This window comes from Camelina sativa, chromosome 9 (genome assembly GCF_000633955.1).
Source record: "Camelina sativa cultivar DH55 chromosome 9, Cs, whole genome shotgun sequence".
NCBI classification, from domain to species: Eukaryota; Viridiplantae; Streptophyta; class Magnoliopsida; order Brassicales; family Brassicaceae; genus Camelina; species Camelina sativa.
Window position 1 is genome coordinate 24386984 of NC_025693.1, and position 12486 is coordinate 24399469.

A 12486-nucleotide genomic window follows, 5' to 3' on the forward strand; every position below is an offset into this window, starting at 1 on the left:
AGAACTTAAATCAAAATACTTAATAGCATGGCGATACATTTATATAAGAATTTATGTAGGGTACTGAAATTCAGGTATGACAAAGGGTTTCAGAAATAGTTGGGGTTGATTTTAGCCGTTTTTCCCATATATCAGATACCCAAAAAAAAAAACATCAAGTAAGTTTTCTCTGCCCCTCTTGGTGATATATTCTGTAACGACGATTACTTAAATTCCTTCTCATACACTTCCTTCGTATATGCCCAGCTGATCACTTTCCATACATTCTTCAGATATTCTGACCTCGTATTCTTGTACTGCAAGAGAAAGAACAAAGAGTGATTATAAACTTATACTCTAACTCACAAGTCTAAAGGGATCAAAAGTGTTGTTACCTGAGAGTAGTAGTCATGCTCCCATACATCTATACCCAGCAGAGGAACCAAGCTTTCTCCTTTTGTCACTAATGGATCATGCGCCCAAACAAAACATATTTTCAGGCAAAGGCAAAACCGTGTTGAACAAATCAAAATTGCATTCATGATCATGGATAAGTACCTCATTGGCAGTTGTGTCAACCACTAGCTTCTTCAATTCTCTCTCTAAACCAAGCCACTGAATCAATCAACATAAACAAGCAGCAAATCAAGGACTTATCATTAGTTATCTAAAAAGCATCAAATTCAACAATGTGATTAGAGGATATTAGAGGGAAAAATTGACTACTGACCACCCATCCCGATCCTTGCACAGAAGCACCTCAGCATTCATCTTATCCGTCAAACCTTTGAGGGAGCCAAAATCAGTGTCAATGGCGTTGCGAAGAGATCCCTTTGGTGGAACTCCACCACCTTCATTGATAGGAGCACGAGTCCTCCAGAAAATGGAGTGATTCTCATCAGCTGCACATTTGAAAAAGATCCAATAAGTTTAATTCTCTAGCAAAAAAAAAAACCCTCAATCCAGGGGAATTTTTCTCATATGAATCAACTACACCCTACTGGTTATGCGCTCACGACCCGACAGCCTAGATAACTCTAAGACAGATTAAACTTTTTTATTGACACTGAGAAGTTTCACCTGCTTCAATAGTCAAAACCAAATCAACCAACTAATTCAAATGCTAATTAGCATAAACCTCATCCAACAATAACTCCAACCAAACATAGTAAACCCTGACTGAGATAAAACGACCAAATAAACAAAGAGTCATGACATATCTCTGGCGTTGAAATTGATGATCCTCTGCCACTTGGCGGCGACAGCAGAAGGATATTTCATCAACAACACAGCCCGATCAAGCTGGTCCAGCGCATTGTTGTGGGTGATGACAAAATCCTTGTGGTGTTGGTAGTGGATCTCCAAGCTCTCAGCACTAAAGAGAGGCTCTAAAGAGACATAAGGCAGCTTTTCAGGAAGGGTTAAAGTCTGGGGCGATGGAAGAGGAAGAGGAACACGAGTGGGAAAATACAAGTAGCCAACAGAATCATATACTCTCCCTGCCTCACATTTTTTTTATCACCCGAAGCTTGTTAAAGATGATGGATGGATGCTCAGAATGTTCTCCTTCTACGATATCCACACCTTCTCCTTCTTTGATATCCTCACACCATACCATAAAAGTGTTGTTGTCCTTGTCAAAGCCAATGGAGAATACCGAACGATACGCCTTTGAAATTAAGTCAGCGCAATATAGTAATAGGATGTTTTCGTGTGGCAGATTATAGTGTATGTCAAAAGCGACATCCTTCCCATCTCTCAAAATGTTTGAGACCCACACATGAAGAGCACCATCATCAGTACGTTCCTGTCCCAGAAGAGAAAGTCTGTTTCCACGGAAAGAGCCTAATATAGGCATGCGAACACCAATACCTTTGACAGCAAGGTTAACTAGTTCCTTGAATTTTTCTCTAGAGAAATCAAAACACATAAGACACTCCACAAACACCCAATACATATTCCCCTTCACAGACAAACCTATGTCATCGTGCTCAGGTAACACACTAGAATGTTTAAGTGTTTTCCATGTATCGTTCTTGAATTTATATATCTCCAATAGTTTACCCGTAGTGTTCTCTAACCCCGGGGACGCCACTCCGGCCAGAACGGAATCCTCAGTATCTTGTAGTTAGGAGGAGATGTCGATTCATATCCAATACCGTATTTATAAAGAAGCCTGGAAGGATTCGGGGGATCAATCAACTTGGCCTTCTTCAAAAAGAGGATTCCATATTGCAAGGTGTCGTTCATCTGATCGTCCTGGACGCACATATTGGGATATGGAGAACCGGAGATATAGATGGTCAAATGACAAACCAATGAATATATAAATTGTGAAGATTGTGAAAAATCTAGAAGATATAGTTTAGGAATATTTATATTTATCTAAATATATTACTTATATTTACATTGTCTTAGTTTAGGAAATACTTGATGTATATAAGAGAACAAAAGTTGTAACATTATGATTATGAGAGTATAATATTAATTCTTCCTAAACACCTTTGTGTTCTTACTCTCATCAATTTATCATGGTATCAGAACAGTAGATCTTGTGGATCTTTATTCTTATAGGTTAGGGTTTTGTTTGTTTCCGATTCTATGATGTTCTATCTATTTTCCATTGTTTCTTCTTAAAAACAAAAAATTCCCTAATTTCTTTTACCTATAGTCGATTGCTTCTTATGCAAGCTTTTCTTATTTTTATTAAAACAACAAAAACAATCTGTAATTTGGTCTTCACACACACGTGAGTGTGTTGTATTTTGATGCGTGGCCATGATTTGGCCGGTGACGATGTGTCACCAACTTTATCCTAATTATGGGTTTATCGCTTAATCGAGCACAACCCCAAAGAATTGACTCTATGGCTGAATATAAATGCCATGAAGATGAATTTACGACCAAGTATAAATGTCGTTGATGACCTTACGACCAAGTGTAAACGTCGCATCAAACCCTAACGGCCGGATATAAATATGTTATTTTGAAGACTTGTCCAATCTCACCCTTGTTACCACGTATGAGCTTCCGGGGGTATTAGGATATGGAGAACTGGAGATCGACGGTCAAGATGACAAATCAACAAATATGTAAATTATGAAGATTGAAAAAAATCTAGAAGATATAGTTTAGGAATATTTATATTTATCTAAATATATTATTTATATTTACATTATCTTAGTTTAGGAAATACTTTGTATATATAAGAAAACATAAGTTGTATATTATGATTATGAGAGTCTAATATTAGTTCTTCCTAAACACTTTTGTGTTCTTACTCTCATCAATTTATCAGCACATCCTTAACCTTACACAACAGCAGTCCACCACAATCAATGATGGACTCAACAGGACCTGGGAGCTCTGGAGGGATTTCAACTTGAAATCTAGCTGACGGTGCCATCGTCGGTCTGAATATCTCCACGGTCTGATCTGGATTGATTCTCAAGAACACTTCAGAGGTGAAAGGCCGCAAGTGCTTCGTAATGTAAGAATACCATTCCTTATTGAGCAACTTGAATACCCTTGAATTTCGATCAGGAATCCTGTTAAGTATTTCCAGCATTAGATCCACTGGAAGCAACGGTACTGTCGGCAGCAAACGGCAGCAAACGGTAGAAGCCACACAGTCGAAGAAGCAATTTGTATCTTGTCATGTGTTGCGCGCGATATTAAAAAACTAACATTTGTGAACAAAGAAAGAAAGAGAAAAAAATGCCCGAATGATGTACGAAACGTGTCTCAAAACCTTTTAAATTAAATAAAGCTCATAATGGTCCAAGAAGAATACACAAATTAGGCTATAAGCACAAAAGCTGTAATCTTTTTATCTTATAAACCACAGCTCATCTGTCAAATAATATTAAGCTACATGCATCAGATTTTATTTTATTTTTAATTAAAAAAAATCAAAATCAAATATACACACAATCCTCTAACCACTTAAATGTGTTACGAAATTGTCAAAACCTTTTTGACTATTAATAAGGTTCTAAGTTTTTGTATTGAATTTAAATTTTCTATATATTCTAAAATACAAAAAACTCCAAAAATTTTCCTAAATATTCTCACACATTCTCACACGAACACCATGTTTTGATCTCACACCATCTAGGTGATGTATTCCCCAACCTCTTGTTGTTGCAATAGCTGTGATTAGTCTTATAGTTTCGATGTGAGCCACAGGTGTAAAGACTTCATCAAAATTTATTCTTTTTTGTTGTACATAACCTTTTGTGATTAGTCTTATAGTTCTAGGTAGCTTTGCTTGTCTTTGCTTTTCGTTTACACACTCGTTTTGTATAAGAAGAGAAAAAACTGGTTGCAAAGAATATGGAAGTTACACGATTTAACAACTTTATAGCCAAAAATAAATGTCTCGTTCGGTAAATACTCCTAAATTAAACTAAAAATCGCCTTTGTTTCTAAGCTTACATACCCACTCTCTTTTTCTCATTGCTTCACTTTAAACTTTAAAGAGAGAAAAATAAGAATTATTGGTTTACTTTTTTTTTAATTAAATGAGAAATGCTCTTAAAAGTTCTTTTCTTTTATTAATAGAAATAACTCAATAAGTTGTTACTGTGTTTTGTAATATCAACGGATATTTATATAACTCAAGAGTCTAAAAAATTAAGTAATTTTGGAAAGAACTTCTTAAAGTGCATTTCGCATTTTTTGTCTTTAAAGTATTCTTTTTCTACCTATAGTATATGATAACCCCCATTTTAATAATCATATATTAGATTTCTTAAATCTTTAATTCTTCAATTATACTTATATTTTTACTTAAATTCTCACTTAGTTTGCGTGTACCTCACTTCTAAAATTATGTTAGTGTGAGACCTAGACCTTACAATACACTGGAAACTGGAAAGAGACCCAAACATACTAAAAGGAGTCGAGAATCACACATTTTTTTTATTTATACTATTTTATTTATATATCTATATATGTATACTCTCAATCTTAATAACTTGGAGATGTATTAAATGTATCTTCGATAAAAATAAACCACGTGAGTATAAAATGGAGTTATTCTTCACCTTTGCAAAATAAAATCAAAATAAAACAATTAAAGTTTTTTTAAGGAACAACAGAGAAGTAGTTGAGAGCATTGAAGGCTTGAAGCTAGTAGTTGAGGACTGAAGTTTAACTAGTGAGAGGAAGAGGTTCGAGGCAAGGATCTCTAGCATTATCAAACACTCTCATCTTCTTCCTACACTCCAAAAAAATCTTCTCCTCTCTCTTTAATCACACGTACATGATGGACGCGAGGATCTGCTGCTGCGTCTTCTCGTTCCTTTGTATCGCTCCAAATTTTATTATTTTTCTCGTTTTTTTAACACCAATGAAAGATCCGGTGCCAAAAGTAGAATTAGCTTCTATGGATTTCACGGTGCTTAGTATTACGCAGACTCGTCTCAGTGCAAAGTGGGAATTGTCCATAAGGATCCCTGAAGATCTTCCTGGTGAGTATATATGCCTTCAAGGAGATTTTCAAGCTTCATTTCTCTACAAGAATGTTACTCTTGTTACATCATCTCCACAAAAGTAAGCTATTTACTTTTTTCTAATAATCTTTACTATTTATCATATATAGTTAAACCGGTTTTTATACTCCTTGTATTCTTTTTCTCGGAACTAACTGATCCTCTGTATAATCAGATACTACGGTCTCAATTACCGCTTGCCTCAGATTCTTAAAGTTTCAGCCGTTGTCTCCGGGGAAGATATGGGCGGTTCCATTGGAAAATATCTCATGGAAGATGTTAAAGAGAAGAAGCAAGTGCAGTTTGGATTGCTATTTTCTCTTACGGACTGCAGAAAAAAGACGTCGGGAGTTATGAGCTATAAGTGCCATGAGGCTACATTGATGTTCGAACCCGGATCCGAGATAAAGGCGTCTGTGTTTGGGAAGCATCCAAGCTGCATCAATTTCTGACCAAGTCCACGTCATCACTAGTTTAATCTTAGGTTTGGAAAAAATTTGACATTACTAATTAGGGCAAGGGGCTTTATTTGTAATGACTTTAGCTTTGGTTAGACTACTATGGGGTCTAATGTTTATTATATGACATTTAAATATTTTCTAGGACCTATTTAAAATGCAAGGTTTAGATTGTGGAAGACTTCGGTTAAGCTTGTAATTGTGCGGCATGCATGATATAAAAAAACAGTTTATTATTATCAAAATGAACCTATAAAAATTTACTCTTTTGAAATTCTAATGTAATGAAAATCTTTGTAATTACATTAATTTAAAAATGTTTGTGTTGCCATGCAAAAGAAACAAAGAGTAATATTTATCCACGTTACTCTTCAGTCTTCACAACCCTTCATAAGTCAGAACCAATTCCTTTAATAAATGTGAACTGAAAACACTTTTGTAAAGTCATCAAATGAAAAGGTCAACTATACAATAAAAAGTCAGCAAACATCTCAATCGTCCAAGAGACGACTTTTCCAAATTGTTAGGCCCTCTTGTACTTAACTAAGAAAATGCAATATTAGTGGCTCGACCGCGTCCACACATTTACAACGCGACTTTTCTTGTATGGCGTCTCACACACTATATTTAGGCATAACACAATTTTCTTCGTTTTATGACTAGTTCTTGGTTTCTCCATATTCTCTCAACAAACTCAAAAATGTTGACTCACACCATTTCTAAATCCATCTCTTTGGTAACCATTCTGTTAGTTCTACAAGCTTTCCATTACACATCAAAGGCACAAAACTGCGGTTGTTCGTCAGAGCTATGTTGTAGTCAGTTTGGATTTTGTGGTAACACATCAGACTATTGCGGCGTAGGCTGTCAACAAGGGCCTTGTTTTGCTCCTCCTCCCGCAAATGGTGTCTCTGTGGCTGAGATTGTTACGCCAGATTTCTTCAATGGAATCATTAGTCAATCCGAGTCTAGTTGTGCCGGCAATGGATTTTACAGTAGGGGAGCTTTTCTTGAGGCCTTAGAATCCTATTCTCGTTTCGGTAGAGTTGGATCGACCGATGACTCTAGGCGTGAGATTGCAGCGTTCTTTGCTCATGTCACGCATGAAACAGGACGTAAGTAATACATATTATTAATGTTTCATTCAACTCTTTCCTTTTATGATGCATACATACATGCATGTTCAATAGACTAAATAACATGTGTTTACTATAGTAATATATATCATTAGACCAAATAGATTAGTTCATCAAACAATACTTTCAATCGTCCGATGACTTGTTGCAACGTTCGATATAATAATATTGGCTTTTGTTTTAGATTTCTGCTACATAGAAGAGATAGACGGAGCGTCAAAGGATTATTGCGATGAGAACGCAACACGATATCCATGCAATCCTAACAAAGGCTATTACGGCCGTGGACCTATCCAACTCTCTTGGAATTTCAACTACGGGCCAGCCGGGACAGCAATTGGTTTCGACGGCCTCAATGCACCAGAAACAGTAGCCACGGATCCAGTCATATCCTTCAAGACGGCCTTGTGGTACTGGACCAATAGGGTTCAACCCGTTATCTCTCAAGGTTTTGGTGCAACAATCCGTGCAATTAACGGTGCTTTGGAATGCGACGGAGCCAATACAGCCACCGTTCAAGCTAGAGTTCGCTACTACACTGATTATTGTCGTCAACTTGGTGTTGATCCTGGAAACAACCTCACTTGCTAACAAAAACATAAAAGCAAAAAGAAGACAAGCTTTAAGATTGTAATGGCCCATTAATGTTTTGTCCCTTAATGTTGAATACAAAACAGAGTAACTCTCTATACAGAATCCTATGAAAGTAAGTAGTTTCATTATTTTTGAGAAAGACATGGAAAAGCTTTGTTATGATCAACACCATAGTAATGAAGAAAGCCTTTAAAGACATGACCACTTATAGTTACTGTCGCTTGATAACCAATCTCTGCTTGCTCGGTGTTGCTTATCGCTGTTACTCTCGTCCGTCTGAATACCGCCGGAGCTTCGATTTTTCCCGGTAATCCCTCTTTGAAGCTTCTCTCTGCGAATTCCCCACACAAAAAGACTCATAATTTAGATTAAAAAAGGTTCCTTTTTTAATTCAATTTCATTACCTTGACGAGAAGTAGTAGTAGTCTGAAGGATCGAGACATTAGGGGAACTCTGTTTGTCGAGTTTGAGCTTCTTCTTCCTTTCAGAAGACGAAGATGAAGAGCGAGTACTTGCAGAGGAAGGAACCCACGTGCTCTTCACGTGAGTGGCGCAGTTGTATCCTCTGCTTTTACAACAAGTCCTACACCTTTCGAACAAACACTCTTTCTTTGCTCTGTTTCCACAGTCTCTGCATACTTTCTCTGTTATGTTTTCTTCCACCGCCGCGAAAATAACCGGCGACGGAGACGGCCGTGCTATCTGTGGCGGTGGTGGAGGTAAGAGAATGATGTTTCGAAGACCTAGCATGTAGTCTGGAGTACTGATTCCGACGGCGGCGACGGAGGAGGAAGATGAGTGATGATCAGGTGCGATTGAGACGGCGGCGAAAGGTGTTGAAGATGATGATGGTTGTTGTGGTGGTGGCCATGAGAGTGAAGAAGGTGGATTTGCCACTGTGGCAGTGATATTAAAAGCGCGTGGAAGCTAATGTAGTAGGTGCAGCTTAGGCTTAGCTATGGAGGAGTCTAGATGAGTAGTGAGTAGTGAGAGAGAAATCACATTAGCATAAAAAAAAGATGAGTGAAAAAGAAAGTTTTTTTTTTTGGTATTTTGGGTTTTTGTGGTTTTTGGACAGAGTTTTGTGGTCACATGTTCAAATGGTTTCAAAAGTCTGCAGAAAATGAAATTATTATCTTTTTAAGTGAGTGGTCCACTTCATTGGGAAAGCACCCGTCTAAAACGGCTTTTTCGCCACAATTGTAATCCCACTTTGTGGGTCTATCTATGTGCTTAAGCTTTGGCTTTCATACTTTTTAAACTGTTGATCATTTTCATTGTTGGAGATTAGATTCGTTGAGGGGACCTGTTTGGTATGGATGGATAGTTTGTAACACTAATAGTAGAACAGAGGATTTATACATCACAAAAAAAGATTATGGAATTGAGTGTTTTAGTTTATTTATGTTTTTTTTCACTTTAGGAATTCAACTAGTAAATATTGCAGAGTCACACGTCTAGTTGTTTACAGCATTCAACTCAGATGCAATAAGAGATTTTCTAGCAGGGAAGTTGATCCTTGTAGATGTCTAAGACTGACGTGCCTGCAGTTATTGGACACAACCTGAGAGAAAACGAATACGGTTGGGGCGGAATCAGATACTTATCGTGTACACACGGAGTCCAGCTATCATCTCCTGCAAGGCCCATGTGTTTGTGGTCCAGATGCACCTGCACGATGTTCACCATCCAAATGACAGAGTAAAAAGTTAACCGAATGAAAACAAAAAACAAACAACTTAGGCCAACTGATCCTCAGGTGCTTGATAAGCCATTGCTATTCTTGAATTGAAAGAAAGCTGATCAAGAAAATGAGGATAAGAAAAACGATTACTACCTCGATGTTTTGTCCTTTGATAAGATCCTCTTCATGTGTTGCACGATGAAGCTCACTGGTTGTATAGTAACTAGCATTCATCTGCATTGGGGAAGAACTACCATATGTTGAAGCATATATTCCTACACCATCCTTGTTTTGGAATGTCACCCACCTAACATCTGTTCTACCCCCGGATTCTCCTGGAACAATATAAGGGACATGCATGTCTCCAACATTGTGTTCATATATGGCCACATGAGCTGCTGATTTTCGGTCTGGGTAACACTCAAGTGGACCTTTTCCATACCATTTCACACGGTCCAGTGTTTTTTCAATGTGGAATTCTATACCAACACGTGGTAGCGGTGGAAGATCAGACTTCGGTTCTACAAACCAATTGGTGATGATATCTCCGGAACCATAGATCAGATATGTCACATTGACTTTGAATAAGGCTTCTGACTTTGAAGAGCCAGAAGCTGGAGAACCAAGGTATATGAACTCTATCTCTACGGATTTATCAGTGATGCTCTTTACTGAACAGCTTTCAACAAGAAACTCCACATTATCCAACTGTGCTGCTTGCCACCTCGAAAAATAACTAGAGTCACCTCCACCTTTATCATTGTCTGTCGGTGCTCGCCAAAAGCAAGGCAAAATAGCTTCGTTCATAAGGAGAACTCCTTGAATCTGTCATGTTTGAAATAATCTTAAGAACATAAGCATGCTCACTAAAGCTGAAAAGTGGAAAATTTCCACTAAGACACCAACCAAGAAAAGATCTTCAACATTAAATAGATTTCTTGTTTTAGTTTTAACGTTTTGTACTTTTCTTCTTTCGATTGCCTAGCTAGATAGATTCCTTTTTCTATGGTAGTTCTTTCTTTGCTACAACAATGTCCATATCAAACTTTAGACCCTAACAGTATTATTTACTTGAGGAACTTATATGCCTTCAGTTTGTAAGACTTTCTTCCCTATAATTTAATGCATTAAGAAATTGTTTAAGAGCTTCCCAATCAAGAAATAAAACAGACAAGAACTTACCTTCCAACCTTCAATGGCTCCTTTTCGGACATTTATCATTAGCTCCCATGATTCTTGCTGGCTGATCTTAATGAAATCTCCAATAGTTTCACAAGTGATAATAGTGTCTGTCTTTTTTATCGCCTAAAGTAGGATGTCACTTACAGTTGTCAGGACTTCATACTTTCTGTAGTAATTTGAAAAGAGACCTTTCCAAAAGATATATAACTTGTAAAGTATGTGAGACGTACCTGTGGTATTATTTGTCTCTTTGCTGGTAAAGGAATCTGCGTTGAAGACACAAGATGACCAGCTTCAAGCGAACGAGTAGGATTTAAAAGCTTGGCAGTTACTGTCAGAAACAATTCTCCAGCGTTTGAGTCATTCCAGAAAGAAAACCATGGACCTGACTTCCACTCCATATCAAAACTATTTTGTGGCTTTATCACAGGAATAGAGAGATCCCCAGATCCAAGTTCAAGACCATCCCCATGAATTTTCCAGCTAAACTCCAATTCTTCTGTTGTGTGGAAAAAGTAAGTGTTTGCTACCTGCAACGATAATGTTTGAGCTACATAGATAGTATTAACACCAATGCCAACTGAGGTGATGTATATAAAATTGTACCTTCATCGTGCCATCCGTCAACGAAACCTTGATTGGTTGATAACAATACTTAACCTCTTAAGCAACACAGACATGATGCAAACAGAAGAAAGTCAGGGCCATTCAAAATATAACATGGTCAAATATTTAGAAAAAGGGAAACAATGGCTTAGATTTATGTTCCTTATTCTACTTATTTCGGACTCCATTTCTTTTACTAGAATGTATAAATAAGGATGAGATTCCATTTGTGCGACTCATCCAGGGTAGAGAGAGATTTGAAGGGTATCAGTTCTCTTATCAATCGAGAGAAAAGCTTTTAACCTTTCTTATCGTCTTTGTCAAAGAGAAATCTTTCTAACGATTTTGATGATAAGCTCTGATTTGTTTTTATTAAATAAAGAAGAGTTTTTGTTTTTTTTCGTGATTCTTAACTCATCGAAGCTAGAGAGAGCTTGGGTTTCAACAGAGGAAAAAACGTTCAAGCTTAGTTATTGGACATGTTTGTAACGATTTGGTTCTATAGTTGATTTGCTTCTTCTAAGTTAGAAGTTCTAACGATGGAAAAGCTTTTAGTTTTCTTTTGTAATTCTTAACTATATCAAGATCTTACCATGGAGTGCTGGATGAGGAGTTCGGTCAGGCCATATAAGTCCATTGAGACAGAAGTTTAAATCATTAGGCTGGTCACCAAAGTCCCCTCCATATGCCCAACGCTTGATGCCATCTGAACCCAGTTTCAATAGTCCCTAAATGACAGAAGAAGCATTATAATTAGATACGGATTAACCAAGAAAAGTGCATTTTGAATTTTATGCATGGATTTGGCTTATTATAAGGATCTACTTTATCTTTATGTTACAAGAACAAGAAATTTCAGATCACAAATAATAGAAGAGATTCACAGGTCTAATTAAATGATGTGGGCATAACTATTGTGTTAAGAACCAGCTTATACTAAAATTCAAGTTATGAACCTGGTCAACCCAGTCCCATATGAAACCTCCTTGCAGGCCAAAGGTATTGTCAATTGCCTCCCAGTACTCGTCTATATTCCCGTTGCTGTTACCCATAGCATGTTGGTACCTGCGTTTTATTGAGAAGAAAATCTCTGAAGTAGACACAAAGAAAGAAGAAATCTAAACAATGATGCAATAAATTGTTACTGTATGATGCATTGATGCCAATGGAATTCAGGAAAAGTGAAGGAATTCTGAAGAAATTGATCTAACATACTCGCATAATATCAACGGTCGTGATTCATTTTGATCAAGCGCAATTTTGACAATGTCCCAAACCCGCATGTACATTGGGCAGACTATATCAGTAGAACTTGTTCTGGAACCACCACCTTCATAGTGCACCAACCGTGA

At 37.2% G+C, this 12486-nt stretch overlaps 4 protein-coding genes across 5 annotated transcripts in view; 2 read left to right on the top strand and 2 right to left on the bottom strand.

The window, feature by feature from the left end:
* Positions 5133 to 6128, top strand: LOC104712041. The gene is made up of 2 exons (XM_010428837.1): positions 5133 to 5535; positions 5650 to 6128. Exons 1-2 carry the CDS (start codon positions 5246 to 5248, stop codon positions 5924 to 5926), a joined length of 567 nt encoding a protein of 188 aa, XP_010427139.1. The 5' UTR covers positions 5133 to 5245; the 3' UTR covers positions 5927 to 6128.
* LOC104712043 (endochitinase EP3) lies at positions 6578 to 7858 on the top strand. The gene is made up of 2 exons (XM_010428840.2): positions 6578 to 7047; positions 7253 to 7858. Exons 1-2 carry the CDS (start codon positions 6588 to 6590, stop codon positions 7657 to 7659), a joined length of 867 nt encoding a protein of 288 aa, XP_010427142.1. The 5' UTR covers positions 6578 to 6587; the 3' UTR covers positions 7660 to 7858.
* Positions 7687 to 8943, bottom strand: LOC104712042 (protein SHI RELATED SEQUENCE 6-like). Its single transcript, XM_010428839.2, has 2 exons — positions 8067 to 8943; positions 7687 to 7993 (listed from the first exon to the last, which is right to left on the bottom strand). The coding sequence occupies exons 1-2, from the start codon at positions 8410 to 8412 to the stop codon at positions 7788 to 7790; spliced, it is 552 nt and encodes a 183-aa protein (XP_010427141.1). The 5' UTR covers positions 8413 to 8943; the 3' UTR covers positions 7687 to 7787.
* LOC104712044 (beta-galactosidase-like) overlaps positions 9039 to 12486 on the bottom strand; it is an 8224-nt gene continuing 4776 nt past the window's right edge. Inside the window, exons 10-17 of one of the 2 annotated variants that reach the window (XM_010428841.1) lie at positions 12350 to 12464; positions 12091 to 12199; positions 11727 to 11862; positions 11135 to 11190; positions 10759 to 11058; positions 10529 to 10651; positions 9500 to 10171; positions 9039 to 9333 (exon numbers count right to left, since the gene is read on the bottom strand). In XM_010428841.1, the coding sequence (XP_010427143.1) occupies positions 9163 to 9333; positions 9500 to 10171; positions 10529 to 10651; positions 10759 to 11058; positions 11135 to 11190; positions 11727 to 11862; positions 12091 to 12199; positions 12350 to 12464 (1682 nt within the window). In that variant the 3' untranslated portion in view covers positions 9039 to 9162. The remainder of the gene's footprint in view (positions 9334 to 9499; positions 10172 to 10528; positions 10652 to 10758; positions 11059 to 11134; positions 11191 to 11726; positions 11863 to 12090; positions 12200 to 12349; positions 12465 to 12486) is intronic. The other variant, XM_019229328.1, reaches the window with a different exon arrangement.